The sequence below is a fragment of the Melanotaenia boesemani genome, chromosome 8, assembly GCF_017639745.1.
Source record: "Melanotaenia boesemani isolate fMelBoe1 chromosome 8, fMelBoe1.pri, whole genome shotgun sequence".
Taxonomy (NCBI): domain Eukaryota; kingdom Metazoa; phylum Chordata; class Actinopteri; order Atheriniformes; family Melanotaeniidae; genus Melanotaenia; species Melanotaenia boesemani.
This window is the reverse complement of record NC_055689.1, coordinates 4,648,138-4,667,155: the sequence shown is the minus strand read 5'-3', so window position 1 is coordinate 4,667,155 and position 19,018 is coordinate 4,648,138. Positions and strand designations below refer to the sequence as shown.

Genomic DNA, 19,018 nt, shown 5'->3' with positions numbered 1-19,018 from the left:
AAACAAACAACGATCCTGTGCAGAACAACAGCAGTGCTCTTTGTTTGGCTTTGTTCTCGCAGCAGACTGAAGACTGTACTTACAGCACGGCGTGGTCTCACGTCTCTGTTTCCAGTAATAAGAGTTGTTTGAGTTAATAGATCGCTCATCATTCTTTAACAGCTGAGCAGCAGACGTAAACAGCATTTACAATGTGCACTGTGGGTTCATTAGAGAAATGACTGTGGTTTGTCTTCATTTGGATGGGAGATAATGGACAGAGATCTCTGCATCCAGCAGGATGTATTTCCAAATGACTGGATTGGTTTACTTTTCTGTGCTGTTTATAAATGCACCGCAGAGAGACAAGAGTAGGAGTGTTGCTACAAAAACACTCACAGACAAGATTTAATTATACTTATCTGTTTGATCTTAGTGTCTACAACACAGTAAAAGTCCTGCCCTCATTTCTTTATATTTTCCTACCGAACAGTCAGATGTTCCTGTAATCATTTAAAGCAGTCTCAATCAACAGTTCTTCAGACTTTCTGAACTTTCTTTATCTGCAGCTTTAGTTCAGCCACTGTAGTAGTAAACCTATTAATTATTCATGTATAAAAGCTCCAAATTCAAGAGACAAGCCAGGCTTGTGTCAACACATAACAGACAACTCATTTTTAATGATATCTTTAGGCTCTTTGTCACAATGACCCCCCCCCCCCCCCCCCCCAATTCTTTTTTTTTCTACAAAAATACCAAAAACACAGACAGATATTTAATTGGATTTTTGCAGCAACAAGGTGATTTCCACAGAGCTTTTAGCTGAGAACTTGGCATTTGTCAGTATGGTGAGTCCTTAAAACATTTGGGGGAACAAAGGAAGAAAAGTCGGGGATAAAAAGCTATCTACAGCAAATTACCAGGATCTGAAAGGGATGTCCTTAAGAAATAGATGAAAAAATCCAGCATCTGGACCTTCAGCTGATCCGTTTACTGTTGGCTGAAGCATCATCTGAAAAGTCTCCATGGAAACATGGCTGTCAAGAAGCCATTCTTAAGGAAGGGAAGCAGGGAGAAAAGCCTGATGTATGTCACATGATACAAGAACTGGCCTGAAGATCAGTAACAACGGGTCTGGTGAAGGCATGAATCCTCCCCAGAGCCTGGACGTCTACATTACTGAAGCAGTGGGATCATCTGGACAGAGAACAGAGGAAAAGGCAGAAACATGTAGAGGAGAGCTCTAGAAAGTCCTTCAAGAAGCCTGCAGAACGATTCCTGAAGACTACTTAAAGAAATCATAAGAAAGGTTCAAGCTGTGTTGAAGAATAAAGCTGCTGACTTATAAGCTCGTTGCTTTTACTAACTCAGTTTATGTTTTGCAGACTGTTTAGATTTATTTTTTGTTTGCATGTTTCAACACATTTCTATACCTACTTTCCATTTTCCTGAAATTATAAGAAAAGAGAAGAGTCTCATGACAGTGACACAGTACTGTCAAGATGCATTTAACCCCTTAATGCCGGAATTTATTTACACTTTCTTAAAAGAAACATATAAGGACAAAAATCTGGAAAAATAACGAAAAGAAAAGGATTGGAACAAAATAAAATTCAGAAAATATTAAACAAATTAATGACAGTAAATTTATAAAGAGTAGAAACACAATAGAGGAATAAATACAGAGACTAAACAAAAGCAAATAAATAAATATGATAGGCTAACAGGCTGCAAATTTGCGCCACCGGGTGTTACGGGGTTAAAGCGAGCGGTACCGCGGCTCTCCGAGGGCTGGAGGAACACTAATCTGACAAAACAGCCAGCCTGCAATTAGTCCCTCAGACGCACTCTGTGGTTTGTCTCATTCTTTGAGGAAAATATAAAAAACATGGAGCATGAGTACATTCAACCAGTCACCACACAGTTAGGTCACAGCAGGCTCCCGTCATGATAGCAAATATGAAGCACTTCTTCCAATAGTGAAAAGGTTTCCTGGTTTCTTACTCCAGTTGGCCCTGCCGAACTGTAAAGACCCATTTCGACTAACAACGGCTACCATGTAAATCACCTCTGTGTATTTCTGTATTCCCACTGCGCTTCAGTGCAGATCGGACAGATGCTGCTGTTGTGTATTTCTACAGGTTGTTGGTGTTTTTCTTTGAGCTTTAGATCAGAATCACTGTCAAACAATCAGTTTAACACATTTCTGCTCTGATTCAATACATTTTTTGCCATCATCAGCACTCACGCCTGCTTATCTGAGATGCTGTCGAGCTTTTGGTTCCTGCTGATCAAATGGAAGAGGGGCGAGCAGTGATGTGCAATACCACTGATTTCCCTTCTGATGCCCAGTCAAATTCAAGCTGGTGTCAATGATACTGATGCCATACAATGTTTTTTACTTGAAAATCAAGATAAAAGGTATCATTACCTCTCCCTCTCCTCCTCTTCAGATTGCCTCAACATAACCTTTTCATACCCTTATAGCAGGTGGTAGAAGAAGTAGTTCCTACCAACAGCTTATCATTTAGACGAGATCCTGACAGCACAGTTACTTTCCACTGAATATGAAAATCAATCCCAGCACATGAAAATCAGGTATCAGAGGTATCAATACTTCAGTATTGATCCACGCACCATTAGGGAGGAAGAAAAGAACCACCTAGAAGTTTCTGGTTCCCGGAAAAGTTCCTGTGATGCAAAATGCATCTTTGGTGAAAACAAGCATTTAGTTTCCTGTCAAAAAATGGCTACTTTGCTAGATTTGCATCCACTTAGGTGAGAAAATAACAGGTTAATAATCATAAAAATGAAATGCAGAACTCTGAATATGCTTTTATGAACCAATTATACAGCAAACAGCATTAGTTTGTGCTTCTTGTATGATCAGCGAGCCATGCAGCGACATGCAGATACAGGTTCAGCTTTGAAAAGTCCTTTTTTCTCTACAGCATGCATTTTAATGAGGGACATAACTGTGAATTAACCACTGTTAAATGATGAATCGTCAAGTATTCATTAATAAAACATTCTCTCTGTGATTTCATCCGTAATTAATGGAGAGTTAAAGGAATCATATGCTATGAATGTGATTTAACCTCAACCAGATTTTTACTGTTTACAAATAAAATAATTTTAGGTTGGAAACTAAAAATCATTGAATTTAAAAAAGGAGTAAACGTCTCCCTCAGGTTTTGCCGACAATGGAAATCCCATTTCTCTCCATATGATGATTGCAAAGACATATTTATGCACAAAGCAGATGCACTTTTACATTAAGCTCATTTTGGAAGCTTTCACAGTCCTTCATGCATGTGTGCAGAGGGGGAGTGAGCGACAGCAGCTAATAACCTCACTTGTAGAGCCAAAGTACAAGCTTGTGAACAAGGTTGTTTTACTGATTAGCACGACTTGAGCGAGGGAGGAGGAACTAATCAGCAAAATCAGCGACTGTTGTCTTTGCTTGGCCACACTCGGCCCTCAGAGGAGCACAGCTGAGTGCATGCTCTGGGAACTGCATGCCGCTGAGCCATGCATCCAGCCTGTCCCTAGAGTGAGCGATCCGGTGGCTCAACCCCCCTCTTCCCTTCTCTCCAGGTGCCCGGAGGCAACAGAGGCAGAATCAGTCAACCTCAGCTAAGAAAGGTCTGATCTGCTTCTTTGAACGGGCTTCATTTCACACTGCACATGCATAGGCAGGAGGCCCATCGTCCTGCTCCTGTAACAGCTGGGTTCAAACAGGAAGCCCAGGATACTCTGGAATCAATACTTCAATATCTGCTGATCACAATATTGAATTTGATCTTTTTAAATATCCCAACACCACTGTGCTAAAACAAAATATGCTTTTTGTTTTTACTTCTGAGTTTTAGGCAGATTTATGATGGTGATGATAAAGAGGCCAGTGTTAGTTATGATGTGTTTTAATATTTTACTGGTTTAATGTGGGTTCTTAAACACTGTTCTTTCAATAAAAAAGTGTAAATAATTTTAAATCAAATTGATCATTTCTATTATCCTTTTTTATTTATTTGTTTTTATCTTTTTTATTTAATTTACTCATTGACATATTTTATCATAACTGGAAACAACTGGAAAGCATTTCTTTTAAGTATTTATGTTTATGAATTTTATTCACATTTCATATTTACTGATATCCATGAAAAGAACTATAAACTAAAGGTATCATAATAAAAGGAAAAATGTTCATATCCCCACCTCTAGTTCTCATTTATGCTTTCTTTATGTACGTAAATAGATATGTTCAAGTCAAACGTCCCATGCGTCCTTTACCTTGGCATGATTGTTAGACAATACATCCACTAGGGGGCAGTGTAGAGTTTAGAGTTTACCTCTGAGTTCTGATGTCAGTTTCAAAAAATAACAAATGTGCACTTTTTCAGAAAGAGACATAAAAAAGTAGATGTCTGTGTGGCTCTTAATGACATTGCAGCTTTTTCTCTTTGTTCCTTTCATTGGTCGGATGTCGGCTATACTGTGCAACACTACTCGCGTGGTTTCCAGTGGTGCTGCTCTGTTTGTTACATCTGGGAACACATCAGCAAACTCTGTGAAAATGGACTAAAATACACACATAAAAGACACAGAAGACTCTGTCTTCATGTTTATGCATATTTAGAAGAGCATAAATGAGCCATAAAGGGAAAAATGAATGTTTGAATGAATGTATGAATGTTTGTTGTGGTCGGAAAGGGCGTTAGGTAGGATTGGCTGCTACGTTCCCTTCAGTCTGCCCCCGGGCAGATGTGGCTACACATGTGGCTTACCATCAGCCAATAAATGAGTGAATAATGAGTGAATAAAGCCCTATGTGTGCCTTGATAAGCCTTATATAAATCTACGCCATTATTATTTATAAAGTATCGGCAATGATATCAGTATCAATATAAATGAAAAAGTGGTATCTATTAAAAGGAAAAATGTTGGTTTGGCCATCCCTAAGGCCAAAAATATACCTCACTTCCACATATACAACCAGCTCTGCTGTGAGGATAATTGTTGCTGGTGCACTATGGTTGTTACCAGAGGCTGCCACTAGGGGGTGCATTATGTAGACCAACTTTCCACCATTTTTACCACTATCACCCTTGGATTAAACTGGTAGCAACACTCATTTATCGCATCTTGCAAATGCGTAGTCTTACTGAGAATGTGCACAAATGACGTTTTAAACAAAACAAAACAAAACAAAAAAAAAACGTGCATAATTAAAAGCATGTATATTTTTGGCTTAAAGCCTCATAATACTTGCTATATGTCTTAATGCTATATAACTCTATAAACTGCTATACAGAGTTTTCTGTCCATCTTTCTTGTACATCCTTTACAAGTGCATTTTCAATTTTCAGAGCGCTTGTTAGTTCGTAACCTGGACAAAAGCAAATGATGAAAAAACACCAGGAAATGTGGGGGCTGTGTTGCACAGTAAGCTAACGTGTCATCAACGAAAGGAACAAAGGGGAAGATGCGGCAATGCACTTAATGGCCACATAGACCACCATCTACTGTGCTGTCTCGTTTTATGTCTCATTCTGAGAATGTACATCACGATCTCTTCCACCGTCATCATGTCTGCTAATGTCTGAAACGGATGCTGGAACTTGGAAGTGAATTCTGCACAGCCCTCTAGTGAATGTATTGCATAACATCCAAGCAAATGAGACACTTGGGAGTCTATGGGCAGTGGTGTTTGACAATGTTTGAAACACACGTACTTATTTATCTACATAAAAAGAGCACAACTGAGACTTAAGGAACCCCTCACACACTCACTAGGACTTAAATAAAATGAATCACAGATGCATAGTCACTGCGAAGCGCTCCTTTTCCAGCACATCCACCTACCCAAAAGTGTGTTACGCTCAACTCACTAACTCCCTGAGACCATTAAAGGTTGAAAAAGATCCCATTTGTTCCACAGTGCCCCCCTCCCTCACCTTTCCTGTTAAATTTACAATACCTCTGAGATCACACAGCAGCTACAACTCAAATCCAGAACCCCCCTCCTCCCCCCACTCCCTCGTAAAACTACAGCAGCGGTGGAGTCACTCTGCCCCTGGGGTAAGAAAACAATGCAGCAGTAGGAACTTCAGAGCATCACCACCCATGGCATTTATTGTTTTTTTTTTTTTTGTTTTTTTTTAATGCCTGCTGGAGCCCAAATGCCACACAACTCTGTATTCTAAGTATGCTCCGGGAGCTCACACATGCTGATGTTTTATTCACTTTGTGTGAGACAGAAGAGGGGGTGCATCATGAAAGGGGGAGGCCTCTCCCCTTGTACTACACTCAGCAAACATATGAAATATTAACAGCCAAATATCATCATCATCATCATCATCCTCTTCATCATTGGTGATTGCAGCATGATCAGATCTGTGGCTGCAGAAAAAAAAAAGCCTGGGGCTCATTCTTGGCTTCATCTCTCAGGAGGGAATCGTGCTCGTAAGACTTGATGCTTGGTTTGACGCTTGATGAGCAGCTTTTTTTGAACAAGTCGAGCTGACCCAATTCAGTCTCTCTTCAGGGCTGCTTACATCTGCTTTCACAGGTCAACAACTACTGATACAGCTTCATATTCAGATGTATGGGAGAGTGTGGACGATGCTCCCTGTTATATCCTGCAGATTGCTTTATAAAATGCTTTCCAAGCGCTCGTCCATCTACTTTATTACCTTTTAAAATAGGAAGACAGTAAAAGCTGACTGTAAATGAGGGAGTTGCGACGTAAAAGTGTCAGAGCCGCTGAGACTTTTACTGCAGTCTTGTTGGTGCAAACAGAAGATAAGTTACATGCTTCAAGTTGCATCGTCCAACCTCAAACTCAAATAAGGGAAAAGGGAATGCAAACGTGCACGACTGAACCCATCTTATGACCTTGCCCTTCGCATTTATCCTCAGAGGACAAACATCAGGGGCGGTTCTAGAAGATTTTTGAGGGGGTTCCAGGTGGGGGGAGAGACGGGGAAAATGCTGGCACATTTAGTGAGCTCTTTAAAAAAAAAATAAAAATAAAAAACTAGAAGCACTTAGAGAGCCCAGACCTCCGCCAAGCCATGTTAATTCTTTTTATCAATCATTGTGGGCATTATTTTTGAGTTACAAGCTCCAAAGGCAAAATTACCCCTATGTCCCCATTGGCAGGCGCAAACATACCTCAACACCCCATGGTCATGTGACCATGCATGCATGATGCCAGCATCAGTGTTGAAGTGTGCAATGAGTTTTCTCCATCGGTTTTGATCGAAAATTATCCATTTTGTCATCCAGTTAAATTGATCCCCTCAGTGTCAAGGCTAGAAAAAGAAATGAGGTGAAGCCTCATAATAAATGTTTTACTCACCAGTCACAAAATGATGTCAAATATTTCTAAGGACTGCACAACTTTCAGCATATTTAAAGAAAACTACAAAAGTCAAAGAAAAATCTTTGAGGATCGACACTGAAAATCCAATGATGTTACGCTTTAACGTAACATTAGCGAAAGACCCGGATATGACAAAGTTCACCGGTATTCTCGGATGTATGTGCCTGCCCCACACCTGTAAAGAATCCTTTTAAAAAATTCTAGATCCAGGCAGTGAACGGCATCCGCCCCGAAATCTAATCTCTTGTTCCTTACTCCTTTTAGGATAGTTCCCAAATACTTCATCAAAATTCATCCATAACTTTTTGAGTTATGTTGCTTACAGACAGACAAACCAACCGCTGACTAAATAACATCCACCTTGATGGCAAAAATAAAATAAAGATTAAAAAAATAAAAACTGGTGGGGGGGGGGGTTATTACAACTACAATGGTTATCTAATGTAAAAAGTAAATGAAAATGTTAAAACAAACAAGCAATGATCAACAGTTGTTTACTTCTGATGACATCATTGTTTGGCTTTAATCTCTGCTACATAAACATTGAGACTTACGGATAATGAGAAAAAAAATAAATAAATAAAAACTTGCTCTGAACCAAGTCACAAGAGCCTGTAACTGGGAGTAAACTGTAGTAATCAAAGCAATATTTGAAAACCCCTGGCCTACCTTTTCCAGTCCATTAACGGATTTCTTCTAGAGTACCTACAGACATATTGATGTAATTCTCAAAATTCCTGTTATTTTCTAAACATCCAGTCTTTGTTGAAAATGGGAGCCACGGTATTAACATTGGCTGCTAATAAGCTGCAAAACAGATCATATATGAATGTTTTACTTCATTTATACTGTGACTTCCTGCTGCTGCACACCATGTTTTTTTTTTTTAAATTGTGACTGGGAAGACATGAAAAAGATGAACATGACAGTTTTTTGCACACGCACAGATGTAAAAAGAAAACAAACAATAAATCAGATTTACAGGTTTACATGCACAAAGACATTGGAGTATTAAGGAAAAATCTGTGTTCTCATAACCAGATAACTATCATTATCTGATTAAGCCTATTAGATTGCGCTGTCTACATGACCACTTGAATTCTTCTATAACTCCAGAAACCAGATAATGATCAGATTTTTGGTGAGCATGTAAACAGACTCAGTGTTTGGCTGATTAACTGCACAGTTATCTGGTGATTTTATGGCCTCTTTGTGAAATGTGAACAGTCTGGACAGACAAATGTTATCACCCATGTAGACAGCTGAAAAGATAATGCTGTGTGAATGTCTGAAAAACAAAAAACATGGTAGGTTGTGGTAGAACAACATATAGCCTACATGCTGCACTTTGGAACAGCCAGAGCTGGATCAAGACGTAAGCAACTGCTTGGGTCCCCCTGATTTAAAACAATAAATCCAAAGAGAGAGAAACACACAGCTGAATTGATTCTTGCTGCTTCTGTTGTGTGGGGCTACACAGTTTTTGTGCAGCAGAGTGCTGTAAAATCCTTGTGTTTCACCAACTCAAGCAGCCACGGACAAGCTGTCTACAGTTTTAAGCTTTTTTGTTGTGGAAGATGGCATTTTTGCCCACTTTTATATCTCCATCCCAAATTTTAAAAACAAAAGTTTACTCTAAATGTCTTGCGTGCTGATGTTTTCTCTAACATTGAAATACAAATTCAGTATGCCACACACACACGTCATTCTGCGTTTTAAAAAGTGCACATTTATACAGAACCAGCAAATAGTGCTTGGGGACCCATAAAGGCTTGGACTGGCCCTGAGAGTTGCACCAGTCAGATTTTAAGGGTGATCGCTCTGGCCCCACCCTAGATAAACATTATTTAACCCCTGAGCTTTACATAACGGTTGAGGGTTTTTGGTGGGGTGGAGGTGGTGGTGGTGTTTGGGGGGGGGGGGGGGGCAGATCATCCCTGTGTGAGAGCCCACTGGGACTTGAAGTGCTGCTGCCGCTGCATTGATTTACTTGCTGACACCAGAATTGATGAGGGATCAAGCTGGCCACGGTCCAGAGGAGGCAGATTGGACGGGGTGGTGGTGGTGAAGGAGCGGAGGGAAGGCAGGGAAATGTAGCTACAGCTCAGAGAGGAGTCGTTGCCTTAGTGGGCCAGGGTGGGCTTCTCCCTGGGGCAACGCTCCCTTGTTGATGGAGAGAGCTGCGGGGGCTGCAGCACACTTGTTAAGCCATTGACCTTTAATACACACTTGTCATCTAATATGTTTCACATGTGTGTCCCTATGGCGAGTCTTGGGTGGGGTGGGGGCTTAGATTGATCCACTCTGGTCTCGTCTCAGGCATAACACTGGCTGGTGCAAGCAGCGTGTTGAAACCTCTGACATGCATCATGTGTGGAGTCAGTGGATCTGTGTGTGTTACAGTGGCAGTGGAGGCGGAGCGACTCCCTCCCCGGTGCTGCGAGCGGAGGAGAGGTGGGGCAGGTGGGCATCCTCACTGGGCTCGTGGGTGTGACAACAAGGATAATAGCAACAGGGCAGTCCTGCTGCCGCAATGGAAAGACTGGAATGTCATCACACACACAAGGAGCTGATTTTACATCTGGATTATTTAGCAGAGGGGAGGGGTCTCCACTGTATTAATAAGTGTAATTAAGAAAACATGAATGGCGACAACATACATCAGTGCTTGGGTAATTACACACAATGTTATTTTAATTGTTACACATAAATACCCCTCCTTAACGTGTGTATTTTAATTTTCATTCATTAATTGTCTGTTTTTCTTTCATGGTGACACTAATGTGTTTTACGGACAGTCCATTGTTCATATAAAGTCATACAGACATGAGACGACCTACCTTCTACAGCCAGAACCGCGGGGACAACGAGGCTGCACACCCACAGCAAGTAATCCATTGTCATAAACCAGGCGTTTGCAACATGAATAAAGGTGCGCAGACTGGAGCCCTTTGGATGGACGGAGACTCAGACACCGAGTGCCGCAGCCGAGCTTTTTGTTCCTCTTCTCCCAGTTCTCATGTCCTCAGCTTGCGATGAGGAGCTCAAAGAGCCCCGATCCTGAGTGCTGGGCGCTGCGCCCTTCTCTCCGGTCCTCTTTATTCCTCCTCCGGAGCTACACTGCGCTCCTCCTCAGTCTCATTCTCTTTGTGTGACTTTACCGACACCGAGCTTCGGTCCAGGGGCGCATCTCCGAGCTGCTGCTGTTGGTCTCACCCCTCTCCCTAACTAGGTGATGTGAGGATGGGAACACACCAGGGGGAAAACGTGTCCGCCCGCAGAGGAGTCCTGGGAAGTCCGCTGCGTCCAACTCCGCGAGGCTGTTGCTCCTCTGCGAGGGATGTGCGAAGGAATGGCAACAGAGACACAGAGGGGGCTGAGGTGGGGGGCTGCGCGAGGTGGCACAGCAGTCAAGGCACAATCATTTAATGTCCAACTTCCGGTTAAACGTTTAAAAATAATAGTGTATTATTGTTTTTTTTAACATAATTAATATAATACAATGACTTTATATAACCTAAATCGCTTTATTAGTTCCACCGGTTTAACTGCTTGTTAACACAAATATCTAACCAGCCAATCACAGGGCAGCAACTCAGTACATTATGAAAGAGAGGGATCGCTGAAGTTCAAACTGAGCATCAGAATGAGCAAGAAAGAGGATTTAAGTGACTTTGAATCTGACATGGTTGTTGGTCTGAGTATTTTAGAATCTGCTGATCTACTGTGATTTTCACACACATAAAATAAAATAAAATAGAAAATAAAATATCCAGAGCAGCAGTTATCTGGACCAGAATGTCTTGTTGATGTCAGGTCAGAGGAGAATGGACAGACTGGTTGGAGATGATAGAAACACAACAGGAAGCCAAATAACCACTGGTTCCTACCAAGGTATGTAGAACAGCATCTCTGAACACACAACACGTCCAGCCTTGAAGCAGATGGGCTACAGCAGCAGAAGACACACCAGGTGCCTCCTGCCAGCTAAGAACAGGAAACTGAGGCTACAATTCACACACACTCACCAACACTGGAAAACAGAAGATGGAGAAACGATGCTGGTCTGATGAGTCTCCATCTCAGCTCCACATTCAGATGCTAGGCTCAGAATTTGGTGGAAACATCATGAAAACATGGATCCATCCTGCCTTGGATCAACAGTTGACCCACTTTGGGCTCCTTAGTACCAACGTGGTCTGGTTTAACCAGCACAGCCTACCTGAATATTGTTGCTGACCATGTCCATCCCTTTATGACCACAGTGGAGCATCTTCTGATGCTACTTCCAGCAGCATAATGCACCATGTCAAACACAACTATAATGGCATCAGTGACCAGCTGTGTGGTGGAGCTGCCCAGACAGTCCTGGCTTGTGTGCAGCTTTAGCACCAAAATACACAGCTATTACTACACAGTTACTACTACTGTACCATTAACAGCGGGAGCAAACAGATATGTCATTATCTGTGCATGTGCCACGTCCTGTTCTAGCTCTGGAGTGTTACTCTTTAATCATCATAGCGCCCCCCACAGCCTTGTAGTATGTACTACAGCGGTTTTGCCTTTCTCCTAGTTTTTGCCACTGTTTTCACACCTGAACTGGCTTCAGTGTCGCATGGACATGGAGACAATTAACCTAACATGCATGTCTTTGGATGATGGGAGGAAGCTGGAGTACCCTGAGATACATGGAGGGAACATGTGAAACTCCACACAGAAAAGCCAGGCTCAAACCCCTCCCACCCAGCCAAGGCTCGAACTAGGAGCCTGAGGTGACAGCGCTAATAACAACTCCACCTTTCAGCTCTAGATAAAGTATTTTTCATTTAATTAAAAAGAGATTTCTGACCTTCTGTCATTCTTTCTGTTTTGATTCAGGAAAACTTCTTCATCATGTGTTTAGTAATCTTGACTACTGTAATGGAGTTTTTACAGGACTCTTTGAGACAACTGCATCTAATCCAGAAAGCTGCTGCTTGTGTAAGACCAGAAAAAAGGAGCGTTGCACTCCGGTTCTCACATCTCTGGCTTCCTGTGTGACAAATAATTGATTTTAAAATGTTGCTGCTGGTGGAGAAGGCTCTAACCGGTTCTGGGTCAGCATATAGATCTGACTTGCTTACATCATGTGAACCATTGAGACTTCTAGGATCAACTGGGTCCAGTTTGCTTTTCATCCAGAAAATTAAACTAAATGTTTGGTTTTTCTGCTCTGAAATACATGGAAAAAACTATCAGAAAACCTGAAGTTTGAACTAAGCTCATGGTCTTTTAAAGTAGATCTGAAATCTCTGTTATTTGCCACCACTTGTAATAGAAAGATTTCTTTTTCTTTCTACATTTAGTTAGTGATGATGATGTATTTCCCAATGTCTGTCTCTATCATATTTTACCACCATATGGATTCTAGTCTGTTTCTCTCTATTTTAACATGTTCTGTTTTATTTATTTTATTCCGCTTAGTTTGTTTTAATTTCCCTGTTTTACTTTTTAACGTTTTTTTTGTTGTTGTTGTTGTTTTTTTTTTTGTTTTGTTTTGTTTTGCACTAGTTTATATTGCTTTATGTGAAACACTTTTAGTTGTGCATTAAATGTGTTATACAAATAAAAGACTTCTTTCTTTCTTTCTTTCTTTCTTTCTTTCTTTCTTTCTTTCTTCTAGCTGACTACTCATTCCTGTCTAACATTTACACACTCATCACATAAGCTTTTATATTGAAGGGAAACACTCAACTTCCTATTGATCTCTTGTTTATGTGCAGCTTGTTGCAAGCTTGTGTGTGTGTGTGTGTGTGTGTGTGTGTGTGTGTGTGTGTGTGTGTGTGTGTGTGTGTGTGTGTGTGTGTGTGTGTGTGGAGGAGGATGAGAAGGAGGAGGGGGTGGAAGCTGCTTGATGTGGCAGCAGATCTGTGTTTTGTTGGTGCAGGTAGGACCGGACTGGACGCTCCGCTCGCCGCCGCTGAGCCGATCAATGGTGGCATTAAATGGACTGTGGCTGCACTGGTGGAACTTTGATAACAGACAGCGCTTCCTGCAGGGTATTGAGTGGCATTTGAAGTTGATACTGCATTATAACCATCTGTGATTTTAGCTTAGCCACACTTGATTTAACGAAAACAAATCCACAGACTGGACTTGTCTCTGTAGGAATCACACCAGTGGACATGACTGGTTATTGATAATAATAAGACGTAGAATAAGCAGAATAATAGAGGGTTGTCTGAGAGCCTGAGTGGAGCAGAAATAATTAGCTTTCTGTGTTGCCGACAACATAAAGTTGCTTTCCTCGGGGAAAGAAGTTCCAGTTTACGACTCATCAAAGTGATATCTTCAGAGAGGAGCAGTGTCTTGACAGACTGCTTCCCTCATTAGTTCCTGTCATAGTTTGACCTTTTGCAGCCTCTGTCTCACAGTGTCTTCCGTTGGGTCTTTTCCACCAAACCCGCCCGGTCTTTTGTCCCCTGACGGGCTCCAGCAGAGCGACTGTGTGTGTGTTGGCTGGTAGTGGCTCCCAGCTCAGGGACAAGGCTTCCCTTCACACTGCTAATTTATCCGCCTGTGAGCCTCCCGCTGCTTCACCCCCCCCCCCCCCCCCCCCCCCTTTCTCTGCCGAATCCCACATAGGAACAGACAAAGTTTCCCCTCTGTGCTACAAACTTAAGACCCCACCACCTCCCAAATCTTTACCCATGCACACCCCCACCACTTCCAAGCATCTCCTCCACCTCCCAAACACTCTTTGTCTCTGAGGCTTTGTGTACTAATTAACTACAGTTCAGTTCCCAGCAGACTCGGGGCAGCCTGCGCTACTGAAACCAGTGATGGACAGCTCCTTTTAATCTGCTCTATTCAAACTAATAGAAAAAGAAGAAAAACAGTGTCATTCTGGGCAGCATCAGTACAGTCGTCTCGATCAGGTGATGGAAAGGAAAAGAAGTACATGAGACATGAAGCTGCTGCTGCAGCAGACTTTTTAATTAGTCTCTTTTTATATCCCAAATTCCCTGCTAGTTCCTCTCTGAGCTTCTTTCAAAATGCCACAATAAATACAGAAATTCCTAACGACTTTAATAACTAATGAAACAAAGAAATAAATAGAAAGATAATGAATTCTAAATTTAGAAATGATTTATTTTTTCTTTTTGTGTATTTAAATATTTCTTTCTTTCTTTCTTTCTTTCTTTCTATACTACATTTGATCATTTCTACATTAATTTCTACATTTTGTTGCTGTATGGTAATACATTGTTAGTTTAAGGTGGCTGGTTCACAAATAGATATATTTGAAATATTAGAATGAATAAAGAACACTCACACACACACACACACACACACACACACACACACACACACACACACACACACATATATATATATATATATATATATATATGGATGACATTCATGGTCAACCACACCTTTGTCTTACTTGAGTGATTGAGCATCAGACCCATTGAAAGATGTATATGTCAACAGTGGAGGGACTTGTAAAGTCTTCCCAAGTTCATCCGTGCTGAACGTTCAGGTGTTGTTTCAGGGAACTTTTCACCTGCTCAGATGAGATGAACTGGCAGTTTAATCCCCAGCTCTACACTTCCTGGCCAAACTGGAGTTACCTGAGCTTCTGCTGTTGCTGTGACAGGTGGAATAAAGAATTGCTGCTCTGGAGAGTCTCCCCATCCTGCTAGATGAGAAATCACTTCCCAGGCTCATGGGGAAAAAATACATATTTTACAGAGCATGGAGTGAAGTCATGAAGAGGCTGGGAGGTGGAGGGAATGAGAACGAGCGCTGAGAGACGGAGAAGAGATGACAGAACATCTCCACAAAGCTCAGCTGTCTCCTGCAAACCACTTGTGAGTTATGGAGTCTGTCCAGTCCACCACAAAGTGTGTATAATGCGTGCATGCAGTAGTTGTAGATTTCTGTCAGATACATACAGCTGTTTTTTTTTTTTTTTTTTTTTTTTTTTTGCTTCTCTTTATTTTTTATTAATCTTATATTAACACTGTACGTTCTACACTAATCCTCTAAGCCTCGGCTGTGTGCATGTTATATGTCTGCTGCCACATGTAAAAATATCTATAAGAATAAAAATGCAAAGCTTATTAAAGCCAAACCCCATTTTTATTCTTTCAATACATAATTTACAAAAACATCAGACTGAAAGCCAGTTGCTGGGGATAAACAGTGGGTGAGAATGGTTGGTTAGTTAATCAAAAGGATGTTTCCCTTTTAATTCTCCCTCAGCTTATAGACCTAAAAGAATAACCATCAAATTCTTTTCTCTCCCACTTAAATTCCAGAAAATGGCAACTAAGTTTTAGCACAGAGTAATGACACAATATCACCATCATTTACAGGCTGTTACGCAGCCTTTGATCATATCAGCAGACTGATGTAAAGATATAAAAAAAACTGCAGTCAAATTCTCCTTTTCCTCCATTTTCTTCAGAGCTTTAAAAACCTTTTTAATCCTCCTTTTCATGGAAACTGATGAAAAAGTACATGTGATGTAAAAGTCTCCTGTCAACATGTGAAGGATGATTATCACATTTAAGGAAGGAGGAAAAATCTGCATCTGGGAATCAGGCCTGTTGATGGAGCTATATGACTTATCAAGAAATAAATGAGTTCGTCTGCAGTCAGTTATTATAAATAACTCAATGATGGCATTTTGTGTGCTGATATTGGGAAACACTGAAAAGTGAAGAAAAAGGGGGATATTGTGAGCCAACAAATCCATTATTCATTCACTTATACACACTGAAATGTACAGATCTGGTAGATTACATTACAATTCAAATGATGTAAAAAGTAAATAATAACCTGTTACTATTCTGTATGCAGAAGCTGTTTAAAAAGAGGGACCAGAGTTATGAACTTAGGAAATTGTATATTTAGCCTACATCCAAGTCATTTTAGAGGATGTATAGAAATGACAAAATTAATAAAGCATCATGACAAAGAAATTCTAAAGAACCAGTTGTGGATGTTGGTAGTTTATTTATGCTGCTCTGGTGTGTAAATTGTAAATGGTGTATATATGAATGGTGGTGATGCCGTTGTTAATCTTTTCTTTATTTATCTTTTCCAGCTGCCACAGGGTAGAAACCCAACAGAGATCAAATTTACCAAACCAAATCCTACCAAACGTTCCTGCAGACCTGGACCTGTTGGTGGAAACTGGGTTCTATCAGTTGGCCTAAATTGTTATGCATGTTAAACTGCAGTGTAACATTGCAGTGTTACATCTAATGTACAGTTATATATAAGGGTTTCCTCCAGGATCTTTTTAAACTGGGCTTTGCAGTTTCCTCCACTACTTCTGACTGTTTAGCCAACAGGCAACAAGTGTTGTATCACTGATAACACTGTTATTAGTTAACATTGAGAACATTTCAACATTACACTTGCCATGGTCATCAACATCATTTCTATTCCTCAGAACTTGAGGACATAAAGTTTAAAAAAATCAAGATAATTGAACGTCTCCCTTATCTTATGTCACCTGACTCTCTCCCTTTTGATCCTTCCTCTTCCTTTGAAAATATTTTAATAATGTTTTACTTATCTGGAAATGCAACTAAGAATGAGTCATTACAGAAAACTACCTGACAACATCAGGTTTTTAGAAATGTAACTGTAACTGATGGTGGTGAAAATGGATACATCACATGTTGCATTTAAAGACACTGAAACCGCCACATGGACAACCTCGTCCAGCATAATGATTTGAGGGAAGGTCACCATAGCCTGATCAAATCTGTCAAAACTACTTTGATTTACAGAAATGAACAGACAACTCCATTTTTGATGATCTGGTGCTGTAGGTGGACTTGTCCTTGTGGTCATCTGGGCTCTGTTCTGATGATGTATCCCCCTTTGGATGCCCCTCATCACCGGGCAGTCCCGAACGATGCTTAACCTGAGCTCCTCCACGAGAGTGAGGGGTTGTTGTAGTCGCCCCAAACCTGTCTTCCATCCCTCCCGATGTCATCTTACTGGCTGTGAATTAGGTATACCCCTCTGCAGTGAGCCTACAACAATATTTAGCAGATGAGAAATTTTTACCAGTATATAATATAATATAATATAATATAATATAATATAATATAATATAATATAATATAATATAATATAATATAATAAATAACACATGCCAAATGTAGGCTATCATGCGTTTAACATCCACTTATGCTTTGAGTTTGCTGGAAATCCTCCACCAAGCGTCACAGTGGATGGTGGTGATGCAGCTGTTTTTGTTTTTTGGTTATTTTCATCATAATTTGGGGGCTCAGTGGGTGATGCCTTTCATAGGTTTGCCATGGACTTGCACACACTGGTTTAACCAACACGGGGTTGTGATAGCTACTTGATAGCAGGTGTTTTGGAAGTGACAATGCAGGTTAAGATGTTAGCGTATTTAGCAACCTCGAGCACAGGCGTGATCACAGGATATGTTAAACCTCCTTTCTGGAATACCCCCCAGACGTCAATCCTGGCTATTGTTCTACACACAGTTATATTTTTGTTTTCTTTACCCACAATTCCCTGTGTTTTACCTATGACGTCATGCACTGTAGTCCATGCACTGTAGTCCACTTCCTACAAGCAGACAGAGACCTATGTTTGTAGGTGGACCAGAGTAGCCTTCTTTGTGTCCATTCACACCTCCCAAAATGAACCAGACTTTTGCAGGCAAACAAACTAGGATTTAAGTGGCAGGTGTGAATGTACCCTTTGACCATTCAAAATGCTTTAATACTGCATCATCCACCTTCACCTTGATAGACACAACGGGAGACAATGTAGGGTTCAGTGTCTTTCCCAAGACTTCAACTTGAACATATACTCAGCGGATGCCAAGAATCCATCCACCTATCAATTGACCATTCGGTTGGTGGGCGACTGTTCTTCCTCCAGAGGTAAAGATACTACGAGCTTATGTTAGGCCCCTGAGAGGGGAATAATGTAAAACAAACACGAGACACGGTGTTACTGCTGCCACGTCCAGTGCTGTAATGTAGGTTTTTTTTACACAATTCTCACCAATACATTACATTTTGACATTGAAAGATAAAATGAACTTAGGTATAACTTCATATTAGTTACCAAAATCTCTATACAAACGCAAATCTGAATAAGTACTATACTCTAAATATGGGTAACTACATTACTACGGTCATATTCAGAAGTTAGCTTGTACATTAACAAACAGAAATGAAAATATTATGTTATTTAACAGTCACAATAAACCAAACTGATGCATTCTGTCTTTCAAACCATTTGCACTACTATTTTACAAGCAGAAATATTTAACCAGTCACAATAACTTATAATAAGGTCTATCTTCTCTAAATGTTAAACATTGCACACACTCAATACAACCGCCTCTGCTGCAATGCTTCTTCTGCCACATGATGCAAGAAAACTGTGGCGAGTAAAACTTAAAGACTGCCTAAATCTACTACTCTAAACAGTCTTTCGGTTCAAACTTGTTTTCTGTATTAAACAGAACACGAACACAGACATAAAAATGCATTAATAAAATAAAGACTTTACCTGAGAGGAGAATAATGTAAAACAAACATGAGACACAGTGTTACTGCTGCCACGTCCAGTGCTGTAATGGACGAGCAGAAGCAA

At 40.7% G+C, this 19,018-nt stretch overlaps 1 protein-coding gene across 1 annotated transcript in view; it reads right to left on the bottom strand.

Moving 5' to 3' along the window:
- ephb3a (eph receptor B3a) overlaps positions 1-10,721 on the bottom strand; it is a 64,098-nt gene extending 53,377 nt beyond the window's left edge. The window contains exon 1 of the mRNA XM_041993015.1: positions 10,207-10,721. Coding sequence (XP_041848949.1) covers positions 10,207-10,270 — 64 coding nt within the window. The 5' untranslated portion in view covers positions 10,271-10,721. The remainder of the gene's footprint in view (positions 1-10,206) is intronic.
- Between the last annotated feature and the right edge of the window lie 8,297 nt (positions 10,722-19,018).